This window comes from Elephantulus edwardii, unplaced genomic scaffold (assembly GCF_000299155.1).
Source record: "Elephantulus edwardii isolate Elephantulus edwardi_28Jun2011 unplaced genomic scaffold, EleEdw1.0 scaffold00056, whole genome shotgun sequence".
NCBI classification, from domain to species: Eukaryota; Metazoa; Chordata; class Mammalia; order Macroscelidea; family Macroscelididae; genus Elephantulus; species Elephantulus edwardii.
Genome location: NW_006399806.1, coordinates 6,214,588 through 6,226,326, shown reverse-complemented (window position 1 = coordinate 6,226,326; position 11,739 = coordinate 6,214,588). Strand labels below are relative to the sequence as shown.

The window sequence follows — 11,739 nt, the reverse complement described above, 5'->3', positions numbered from 1 at the left end:
AATATTTATATTTATGAAATATGAATTCCAAGATAATTAGAAATAAAAACTGAACCTGAAATTATGATATGATAAAATTTTCTGGAAGTAAGACAATTTTTGTTCAGCCCTAAGATATCTGAAAATGAAGGCAGGTTTACTCTTTACATTCTGATCTAGTATGACCAGTTAGGTTTATTACTGATAAAGGCAGATAATTCTCCTTATTTCTTTGAAGGACTACCTGTTTTCTAAAATTCTATGCTGTTACTTTTCCCACCCTCAAACTGAAATTTTTTTAACTGCCATAGACTAAAGAAGAGTTAATTATTAGTTAAATTGATTAAAAAAGAATGAACTCTGAATTTTGGTAGAAGATTAAACAAACGTTGATAGGAGATTTACTTTGCGTGTTCCACATTTTGAAATTTTTGTTTTATGAATGGAAATGATATAATATTTAATAGATATTATATGATGGTTACTTCTAATATGTCTTGATTTACAGTGATGGGATTGAATATTTTTTGGTAATATTTTTTATATTTCTATGTTAATGTTCAGCTCATTTATATGAAATTGATACATTTGTTACGGAGGCTATGCAAGTTTTAACAGTTATGCCCCAGTCTGTAGAAGAAATAGGTGATGCAAATTTAAAATATAGTGAGCTTCAACAACAGAAACCAGAGGTAAGAATCATAAAAATAAAGTTACTATTATTATTTTTGTTCTGAATATACATAACATATATAATTCTTTATAAATTACAGATATACTTAACATTAAATTATTTTTATATTCTTTAATTGATTTTGTGTGTGTGTGTGTGTGTGTGTGTGTGTGTACCATCGACTCGGATCCAACTGGAACAGAAGGAGATTGCCCCTCCTTTTCCAGCAGAGCACCTGGTGGATCCGATATACTTAACATTAGAAGAGAATTCATAAGATGTCTTGTAACTGTTTTGCATATTATTGGACTCTTAATGATGCTGTACTGGTAATGAAATAGTAACAATAATTCTTAATTGTGACCTAAAGAAGTTTTTTCAGTCTATCATGGTACTGGAATAAGAGTAAGTTAAAATATACATTGTTGTTGTTTTTGTTATATGACATCGAGTTGTCTGTGACTCATAGGAATTCTTATCTATATACAATAGCTCTGAAGCATGCCCTGTCTTGAGCCCGTCTCATTGACTCCAACACACCTATCCCATTGCCCTAGTTACTGTATCAATCCATTTCATCCTAGGTCTTCTTCTCCTGCATTAACTTAAATAATCCATATTTTTGCTGCTGGAGAAGAGTATTGAACATACTATGGATTGTCAAGAGAACATACAAGTCTGTCTTGGAGGGGATAAAACCAAGCTGCTCCTTGGAGACAAGGATTTTTTTTTTTTTTAATTTTAAATTTATATTGGTTTACTTACAAAGTTAGTATACATTGTGTTTCACACTATTTTTTATTCACATTGTTTTTTATGCACTCATTCTCATTCACTGTGTTTTATAAAATTAATCACCATTGCACTATGACTGCAAAGGATCCCCACTGGATCTTTCCCTTTTCCTTTACCTTCTTTCTCCACCCACCAAATTGTGCAGTTCTGTGATTTAACTCCTATCCATCCTCACCTCTCAGCTCCCATCCCTTTCCCCTTGGATCCCATTTGTGTTTTACTAGTTATCCTTCTGTTTATCCAATAATAGTCTTTATGTGGTATTTGTTCCTAAGAGATTAACTCAGCAATGTTCAAAGACAAGGATTTTGAAGCTTTGTCTCACATACTTTGGGCATGTGGCCAAGAATCCAGTCCTTGGAGAAGGACATCATGCTTGGAAGGGTGGAGGGACAGTACTGGAGAAGAAGACTCTAGATGAGTTGGATAGACTAAGTAACTAGGGTAATGGGGGTAGTAGGTGTGTTGGAGACAGTAAGACCAGCTCAGAATAGCGCAGGGTTCAGAGCTGTTGTCCACAGGATCGCTATGAATTTGAGGTGAGTTGGAGCCACATAACAACAACAGCAACAAAAACAATGTTGCAATTATAGGACATGAAATTGTGAAGTTTGAGGTTAATTAAGAATGAATATTTATATGTTAGAGCTTTGTGGTGCCAATGCTTAACTGTTAGTGGAAAGGTCAGCATTTTTAGTTCACCAGCCTCAATGATGATCTGTTCTTGTAACTGTTACAGCCTAGGAAAGCCCATGGGACATTTCTTTCTTCTACAGTTGATATGGGTCAAAGTTAATATGATTGTTATATAAACACAGAATTGGAAGGGTTTGTAAAGACAAAAGTTAAGAATGACAAAGATTTACAGACTAAGGCTGGCATCCAGAAGGCTAATGCTTGAATTTTTAAAAACTGAAATTGACCGATTTATATTTAGAACAAGAAGGAGAAATGGTTCAAATCAGCACAAAGATTTAATATGTTCTCACTATGCAATAGAATGAAAATGAAGGTGCATTAAATAATATATCTTCAAAGAAGAGGAAATTATGTGCTTATATGGAATAGGGAATCTTAGTAGTAAAGAATTGTGCTGCCACCTCAAGGGTTGTTAAGTGCCATCAAGTCGTAGACGACTTAAAGCGACTCTGTGAACGAAAGGCCTAAGCACTGTTCATAGAGTTTCTGGAGGCAAGCCATTTTGGAAGTGGATGCTGCTCCTGCTTCCAAGCCTGTTTTAATTGGGAAGCTCCACCAAACACTGTCCACCATGGATGACCATTATCACATTTGTATGTGGTTCAATTCTACCAGCTGCTCTGTAGGAGGAGAAGAATAGGCATCTCCTTTTGTATGATTAACTGACTCTCAAAATCACCTGGAAGTCAGCTATCACTTGTTTCCAGTTCAACATTACACAACAACAACAACAACAACATGTGATAGGCATAAAGTTACAAAGTTGAATAAAATACTGCACATGCCTAATAGTAGGAATTAACTAAAGAAAGACACCATAAACAATACTATTTAGCAAAAACATAAAAACATTTAATAATGTATTAATTCAACGGATTGTGTAGGCTGTATATTATGGGCATTATGCTAGAGATTAAGATTGCAGCTCTTACTATAAAAAATGTGTGTGTGTGTGTGTGTGTGTAAAAGAAAGTGAGGACGGAAACAAAGAAATAGAGCTGAAATGTGTGAATATGTACAGCTGGTGGGTGCAACCCAAAGTGGGTAACCAGAGAAGACCTCAGAGAAATTATAGGTAATGTGAGACCTGAAAGATAAGTAGCTAACCATTCTAAGATTTGGAGAGAAATCATCCCAAGTACCATTAGCTGCAAGTACAAAGACTTTAAGATTTGAATAGGGAAGTAGATATGTTCAAAGGTGGTGGTAAAGAATAGTGGTCAAGGGAAAAAATGATAAGCATTTAATTGGAAAGATTGGTAAAGACCTACCTTTATATAAATGTACTTTAGACAGAAAATATCTTTATTTTAATAAGGCAAATTATGAAATAAGAAGAAAAGAAACCAAGGGAGTCTGATGAAAGGGGATTTTTTTTTTTTACACCTGTCTTATATTTTAAACCTTTAGATTTTGCCATTATTTCAAGAAGCTGAAGATAAAAACAGACTTTTACGGACTGTGGCAGGTGGAGGTTTAGAAACCATTAGTAATCTGAAAGCTAAGTGGGATAAATTTGAGTTGATGATGGAAAGCCACCAACTTATGATTAAAGAACAGGTAAGACCTTTCAGTGATTAGTTAAAATGAAAGCTTAATTTTAACTTAAATTTTTTAAATTCAAATATAGAGCAAGTTTATAAAGACTTATATTGCTGGTGAAATTGACCAACCTCAGTATTCTTGCACTAGTGATCGTTTTACATGGCTTTGCTTCACTTTCTACCACAGTAAGAAGAAAATATAGTCCATTGGGAATATAAACTTTATTTCAGACTTTCTATTAAGGGACTTAATTGATTTTTGAAATGTTTTCTTTTGTTACAACTTTAATTAGAATGTTGAATGTTGAATTAGAATGACTATTCTACTGGAGAATAATAGTAGCCCTCTCAAGTTTCTATTTCAAGTTAAACTTTAGGCTGATAGGGTGCCTCTCCTTTGCAATTTAGTTTTGGAACCTGGCCTCTCTAATCTTACTTCTCTACCGTGTATCACAGAAGGGTTGCCTAAAATACTTCTACCCTATTTGTTGTGTACTGTCCAGTTTGGGCTGACTCATAGCTAACTTTCCAGCAAGTTTTTAGAGGCAGAGAATCGCTTGGGAGCTCATTGTTTCTTTCTCCTGTGTAGCAGCTGGGAGATTGAAATCACCTGTCTTAACAGTGCAGTTCCTTACCATGAGTCATCTAGTTGTTGTTGTTAAGTGCCGTCGAGTCGCAGGCGACTCATAGCGACCCGATGAAGGAGAGTCCTTGACTCTAGGGTGCCTTTCATCCTCTCTCCAGGTTCGCGGGGTTTCCCGAGGCAAGCTATTATGGAAGTGAATGCCACTCCTCTTTCCACGCTTGTTTTAATCGGGGAGCTTCACCCCACTCTCTGTCCGCATTGGGTAGCCAACCATTAAGGCATTTGACACATCAGTGTCACAGTGTTTAGCCTCACAGCAACCACAAGTGACGACGGGTACGACAACTTATACACCAGGGCTATACAACCTAGAGGAATGTCTGAGCAAAAACAATGAAAGACTGGTCTGAGGGCCGCGGATTAAAAGTCACCCACCTTTGTCTTCCCCCCCCCAAGAATTTTAATTATTATTAATTTTAATAAACATTTACAGAGGTTTTGGACTTCCATTCATTCATTGCCGCACTTTTCTCCCTGCCCACCCCTTCCCACCAGTTCGCTCTCCTCTCCGAAAAGAAAAAGAAAAAAAAAATTCCTTCATTGGTATACAATTCCTCCTTCCTTCCCCCCACTCCCCACCCGCAGCCCGAGTACACTTCTCTATGCAACCTTAATTCTGGATTCCTTTGCTAACCATAATAATCATATATTGCCTCTAGTCTGTTCTTTCTCTCATCTCCACCTTTGTCTTGGTAGCATCGTTATCTCTTCACTGGGCCAGCTGATCTCTCTCTCTCTGTTGATATTATTGTTAACTGATGTCCAGTCGCAGGCGACTCATAGTGACCCTGTGAAGGAGAGTCCTCGAGGCTTGGGTGCCTTTCATCCTCTCTCTAGGTTCACAGGGTATCTGGAGTCACCTAGTAGGGAAGGGAAAAAGTGAAGAGGAGGACACCCTTATCTTTTAAAGGCACACACTGATAGATGTACACATGCATTAGCCAGAATTTAGTCAAATAGTCCCTGGCTACAAAGGAGACTAGTAAGACAATTGAACAGCTTTATACTCAGCTAAAAGAACCAACAATTACTGAATAAGCTTTGGTTTTTAAATTTCATCATCTTTGCTGATGATTGTGGAACATGCTGATAATCTAATGAATTATTTCTTCACTGCTGATGTTGGAGGATTTTCATTCCAAATTTAAGATCTAACTTAGAGCTTTGGATTTTTAATTGCCTTTAAAATCACTGGTTATAATAAAGAGTATTTTGAAAAGTCAACATAGATTTTTTTTACCTTTAAATAGAAAATAGTTGATGTGAAAAGAGTATTATTTTACTCTACGTTAAATTGTTTAAATTGTATTGATTTATAGATTGAAATGATGAAAGGAAATGTAAAATCACGTCTTCACATCTACTATCAAGAACTGGAAAAATTTAAAGCTCGTTGGGATCAGCTAAAGCCTGGTGATGATGTTATTGAAACTGGGAATCAAGATACTCTTGATAAAAGTGCAAAGTCAATAAAAGAGAAAAAAATTGAGTTTGATGAACTTGAAGTCGTAAGAAAAAAGCTAGTGTATGTTTTTTTTCTTTAAAACTGTTAATTCTCGCTTAGCAAAAAGCTTTAATATAATCATTAAAAATATTATAAAAATTTCTTTTTAAAAATATTTGTGTAATACTATTTAACTTTGAGTTTTTTTGCTATTTAATAAAATAAGTAATATTTATTGCTTCACCAAGCACATTCTTAAGTGAAACCTATGTTCTGTTTTTTTCCCAATTTTTAAAAAAAAAATATTTATTTTAGTGAACGTTTACAGAGACTTTGGATTTCTATTAATTAACTTTGTTATCTGTAGCTTTAGGAATTTTACTTTAATAATACCTTTCCTTTAAAAACTTTAGCAGATTTTGAAAAAGAAATTATGAATATTTACTACTTTCTAAGGAGTTTTAATTGGGTTAAAGGTATTAAGAGAGAGCAAATTATTGGTCAGGCTTAGAAATAAAGTAGAAAATTAAGTTTACTAATAAACTAAAATGTTGGGTCACTTGTTTTGGTGATTTCTTCATATTTTAAAATAGATTATATAATATTTTTGGAAAAATTAGTTTCAGAGCCTTTGAGGGAAAAGAGTGAACATATTAATGAAATTGGTAAGTAATATTAAAAGAGATTTCAAGGGAAAAGTTAGTTTTAAGTTTGTCTTATTATTATATAAAATATTTGAGCATAGTGTTATATTTGATCTTAGGTGTGTACTTGCATAATAATTGCTTTTATAGTTAGGTGGGTTTTATTTGTTAAGTGTTTGCAATGATATTTATTAAACATTTCTAGCCTTATTTAATTATGAAGACACACTTCTAACCATATTTATTTATGAAATATTTATAACCATATTAATTAACTGGCATTGTATAGAGTAAATGAAAGCTACCTTATGTCTACATGTTAGCCTTTTCAACTAAGATTATACTCTTCTCAGATGAACCTATAGATTTATATAACACAGAATATGTAAATATTACATATTCCTGATAACAGAAATGATTATGTAGTTAACTGCTAGCCAAGAAGTTAGCATTTCAAACCCATCTGAAGATAAACCTGGTTATGATCTATTTCCAAAAAAAATCACAACCTTGAAAATTCAGTAGAGCAGTTCTGTTCTGTACACTTGGGTTTGCTATGAGTTAGAAATAATTCATGACAGCTAATGACACCAACAACATATGAAGTCTGTGTACATACATACACATGCTTATTTATATATTAGCAACTTCATTTTGATTCCTTGGGGAAAATACATGCTAATGAATTAATGCAGTTTAGACCTAAGTGGTTAAAATGAAATCCTTCTGTAAAGTAAGCGTAATCCCCTATTTTCACCCCTAAATGCACATATATATGCATGTTCACAAGTGCACATAATGAGTTATATTACTAGCATATAATCTTTTAAAAACCATTCTAAGTAATATTTCATTATTTGCTTTTATAGTGATGATTGCCATCATTTTGGATTAGAAGAGCCCAATTTCTCCCTGGCATATAGCATCTCTAAAGATATTGAAAGCTGTGCACAAATGTGGGCCCTTTATGAAGAGTTTCATCAAGGATTTCAAGAAATGGCAAATGAAGATTGGATAACTTTCCGGTGTGATACAAGAACAAGATTTTAGAGTGCTTTAATTCAGTAGGGATTTTGAAAAATGAATTTTAAGATGTGTTTCTGATATTTTACAGAACTAAGACTTACTTATTTGAGGAATTTCTGATGGATTGGCATGACAGATTAAGGAAGGTTGAGGAACATTCAGTAATGACTGTTAAATTACAATCAGAAGTTGACAAGTATAAAGTAAGGTTCTTTTCTTGTTAAGCTAGTTACAAATTATGCCTTCAGCTTTAAGTATGTTTATATTATGTAATAATGATGTAATTATATTTTATGCTTTTCTCAGTTAATATTCTTTCACATAGAAGAATAAGAAGTATAATAATGGGAATGATTGTATTTCTTCCACTAATATTAAAGAAAAATTGTAACCAAGGAATTTATATTGTAAATTATAAATCAGAGTGCTTATAATCCTAGCACAACATGGGTCATTTCCTAGAATAATAAAGAGGGAAATATTTTATATCATGTTTTAAAGCACAGTAAATGAAAAAGATTAATATGCATGCATCCATGAATGATATTTTATACAATTTTTTATACAATTCAGGCTGAGAATGAGATTTCAATCAAATGAGAGGGTAAAATAACTACCTTAATTGTTGAAATGAACTTTTTGCAAATTTATGAATAAATGTATATGTATGTTTCCCCCCCTCATTTATTAACAGAGTGCAATTCCTACCTTGAAATATGTCAGAGGGGAGCATCTTTCTCCAGATCACTGGCTTGACCTTTTCCGCATCCTTGGCCTGCCTAGAGGCACTGGTTTAGAGAAATTGCTGTTTGGAGATCTGCTCAGAGTAGCTGATACCATTGTTGCTAAAGCTTCAGACCTCAAAGTAATTATTTTTAAATAAGTATTCTATAAATAAGTCCTTTGTTACAGGTTTGCTTCATATTTTTTATTTATGTAAAACAGTAACTTAAATTTTTTTCCTCCCTTTCCTTAATGTAATGATAGTATTCCTTTCCATTCCATTATTCTCTTGGTAGGACTAAATCTCAATCTTTATCTGTGTATAAAAGTATATACAATCCTTCTTTCAAAGTATGAACTAATAAAAAAATATCTTTTAAGTAGGGATAAATTTTAATTAAAAAGGAAACATAAATAATGAAGAATATTATATTGAAGGTATGTTATAAAATACGTGTGGAACTAAACCAAGTACAAATTTGTGAATTATGTTGATGAAAGGTGTCAGGTAAAAGAAAATATGTTAAAATTCTATAAAAAATAGCAAGCTTTCCTTGTTGTGTTTTTTGGCAATTTAAAAACATAGAAACTTAAGTCAAATTATGTCATTTCTTATATAGAATCTAAGTCTTTATGTTAGTAATCTGGAACATACCGAGATAATGACGAAAAATTCCAAATCATGACTACACTAGGAGATAAATTTAGGTGATTTATAATTTTTAAAAAATTTAGGTGATTTTAATAATTTTAGATGTATCACAATTTACTATAAAATTTATCTTCTTCCCTAGAAATTTGGCCTTTTGGTATCTAAAGCTTTAAGCTAAACTAGTTTTGCATTTTATTCTAGATGCTCTTAATTTTGTATTTTTCTTTCCTTTTATAGAAGTAAAGAAGTCAGAACTTTGTATACATATGCTTTGAAAGTAAGAGTCTGATAGTATCTGGTATTCTTTGAAGTATTAGTCAATAATTCTCTTGGTTTACCTGTAAAATATATATTTCTATTTTGTTAAAAAGTCAGCTAAAACATTTTAATAAAATGTTTATTATAACTTACATGTGTATTAATGTCATAATAATATGGGTATTTTATGTTAAATAGGATTTAAATAATCGAGCACAAGGTGAAGTCACAATCAGAGAAGCTTTACGTGAACTTGATCTCTGGGGAGTTGGAGCAGTGTTTACACTGATTGATTATGAAGACAGCCAAAGCCGAACCATCAAGCTGATTAAAGATTGGAAAGATATAGTGAATCAAGTTGGAGATAATAGATGTCTTCTTCAATCCTTAAAGGATTCTCCTTATTATAAAGGATTTGAAGATAAAGTGTCAATTTGGGAAAGAAAACTTGCAGAGTTAGATGAGTATCTGCAGAATTTAAACCATATTCAAAGAAAGTGGGTGTATTTGGAACCTATTTTTGGTCGTGGAGCATTGCCAAGAGAACAGACACGTTTCAGCAGAGTTGATGAAGATTTTAGGTCAGTGCAACTATGTAAGACAAATACATATATAAAATATGAAAGTTTTTATTTCATTCATTTTCTGTGATACTTAATACCGCTAAATATTTTTATATTATTTGTAGCATCTGTGTATGGAACTGTTGTTTTTTTTTTTAATTGGATTCTTTTAACAAACTGTTCTCTCATTTAGTTATTTACTTCTTGAACAATCTTGATATGTTTTCTTTCTGTCTGTCTGTCTGTTATTTATCTAAAATTATCACTTTTTAGTTGTAAATCTGATGGGCATTTAAAATTTCTTGTTTTTCTTCATCTGTAGGTAATATTTAATAGAGTTGAATGTTTCTTCTGTCTTGGAAAGTCACTTTTCCTGTTCTTTTTCTGCCCATCTCTGATTCCTACTACTAATTCCTAGTCCTTAGCCCTTGAAACCTTTAACCATAGAGAGTCTCTAGATTACAATCCTACAGTCATTTCTCAGCCTGTAGTCTTTCCTTCTCTCTCACTCATTACTGTTGAGGCAGAAACAGTTCATAGCTGATCATTCTGTAAACCACAGGGGAAGAGATTGTTAATCTCTCTCTTGTGGAGCTGCTGTTAGATTTGAATCATCAGGTACCACCTATGAGTTGATGTTGTGGTTTCCTGTCTACTATGCCGCCAGAGCTCCCTGCCATGTTCAGCATCAATTTTATTTGCCCAAGTCTCTTAAAAGTATGTGTGTATGCCTGTTTATACATACACAAAGAGCTCTGGTTGTTGTGAGGAGTTGCGCCGCCAACTCAAAGATACATGGTTCAAATCCACCGTCTGCTCTGTGAGAGAAAGATGAGCAGTCTCCTCGCAGGGGTTTTACTGCTTCTAAAAATCACTGGACAGTTAGCTATAAGTTGGTTGTGACGTAATGGTACACAACAACAAAAAAACAACAACAGGAACACACACACAGAGCTCTTATTTCTCTTCTGAGCTCTCTAACTTTTAGGTATCCTTAAGCAACCTGTGGAAACTGAGTTTATGAGGTCGTCCTATCAACATCATTTCTTTTTTGAAAACATATTTATTGACTCATATCTCAATAAATAATGCCACCTCATTGCTAAAATCAGAAGTAGAATGGGGAAGATAGAACCCTCTCCATCTACTTTGAAATACATTAAATTGCCAGAATTTGCCTTTTACATCACATCTTCCATACCTTTATCACTTATTTTAAATGCAGTAATCTGATTTGCTCTTTCTCTCTTTAGTAAGTTTTTCACACAAAATAACCAGAGTAACATTTTAAAATACAAATGTCATCATCTCTTTCCTTTACTCCTTTAAGTAGAACTTTAGTATGGTTTCTCATTGCTTTAAGAATAACAATAAAAATACCTGCTAAAAGATCCTGAATGAGCTACTCTTTGCCTCTTTAGCTCTTTTTTGTATTGTTTTCCTTACTGCGTTAGTGACTCTGAGCTGTAATTTCTCAAACATTCCAAGTTCCTTCCCAGGATATTTTCTAGGAATTCTTGTTCCTTATTTTCTCCCTGTCCCCATCTTGAATTTTAAATTATTTCCTTAAGAAGGTTTATGTTAAGATTTACCTTTTTAACTATTTTAATAGTACTGGGTATTCTGCTTCCTTAGCATCTATCATAATTTAAGCATTTTAATTTTTTAAAAATTATGTAACTTGTTTTTCTGTCACCAGGCATTACCTTCCTGATGTAGATCTTAAAAAAATATTTATTTAGTGAATAATGAAAAATATATGTTAGTAAGTTATAAAGATAAAGGAATAATGATGTATGGCTATTATACTAATAATGTCATGTCCAATAGATTGTTTCAAACAGGTCAAAAAGAAATTACTCTTACTATCTCTCTCTTTCTTGCAGGGAAGCTTGGTATAGCAATGTAATAGTTATTTTCTTTTTTATGCAGATCAATAATGACTGATATCAGGAGAGACAATAGAGTAACAACACTAACTAGTCATGCGGGAATCAGGAATTCTCTACTAACAATACTTGATCAGCTTCAAAGATGTCAGAAATCATTAAATGAATTCTTGGAGGCATGTTTTTATAAATATTTATTTAAGA

At 33.0% G+C, this 11,739-nt stretch overlaps 1 protein-coding gene across 1 annotated transcript in view; it reads left to right on the top strand.

Moving 5' to 3' along the window:
- The window catches only part of DYNC2H1 (dynein, cytoplasmic 2, heavy chain 1), a 440,751-nt gene that overhangs the window by 90,070 nt on the left and 338,942 nt on the right, over window positions 1–11,739 (top strand). Inside the window, exons 19-26 of the mRNA XM_006887344.1 lie at window positions 535–671; window positions 3,557–3,706; window positions 5,656–5,861; window positions 7,294–7,449; window positions 7,539–7,653; window positions 8,145–8,315; window positions 9,282–9,664; window positions 11,579–11,711. Of these exons, the coding sequence (XP_006887406.1) occupies window positions 535–671; window positions 3,557–3,706; window positions 5,656–5,861; window positions 7,294–7,449; window positions 7,539–7,653; window positions 8,145–8,315; window positions 9,282–9,664; window positions 11,579–11,711 (1,451 nt within the window). The remainder of the gene's footprint in view (window positions 1–534; window positions 672–3,556; window positions 3,707–5,655; window positions 5,862–7,293; window positions 7,450–7,538; window positions 7,654–8,144; window positions 8,316–9,281; window positions 9,665–11,578; window positions 11,712–11,739) is intronic.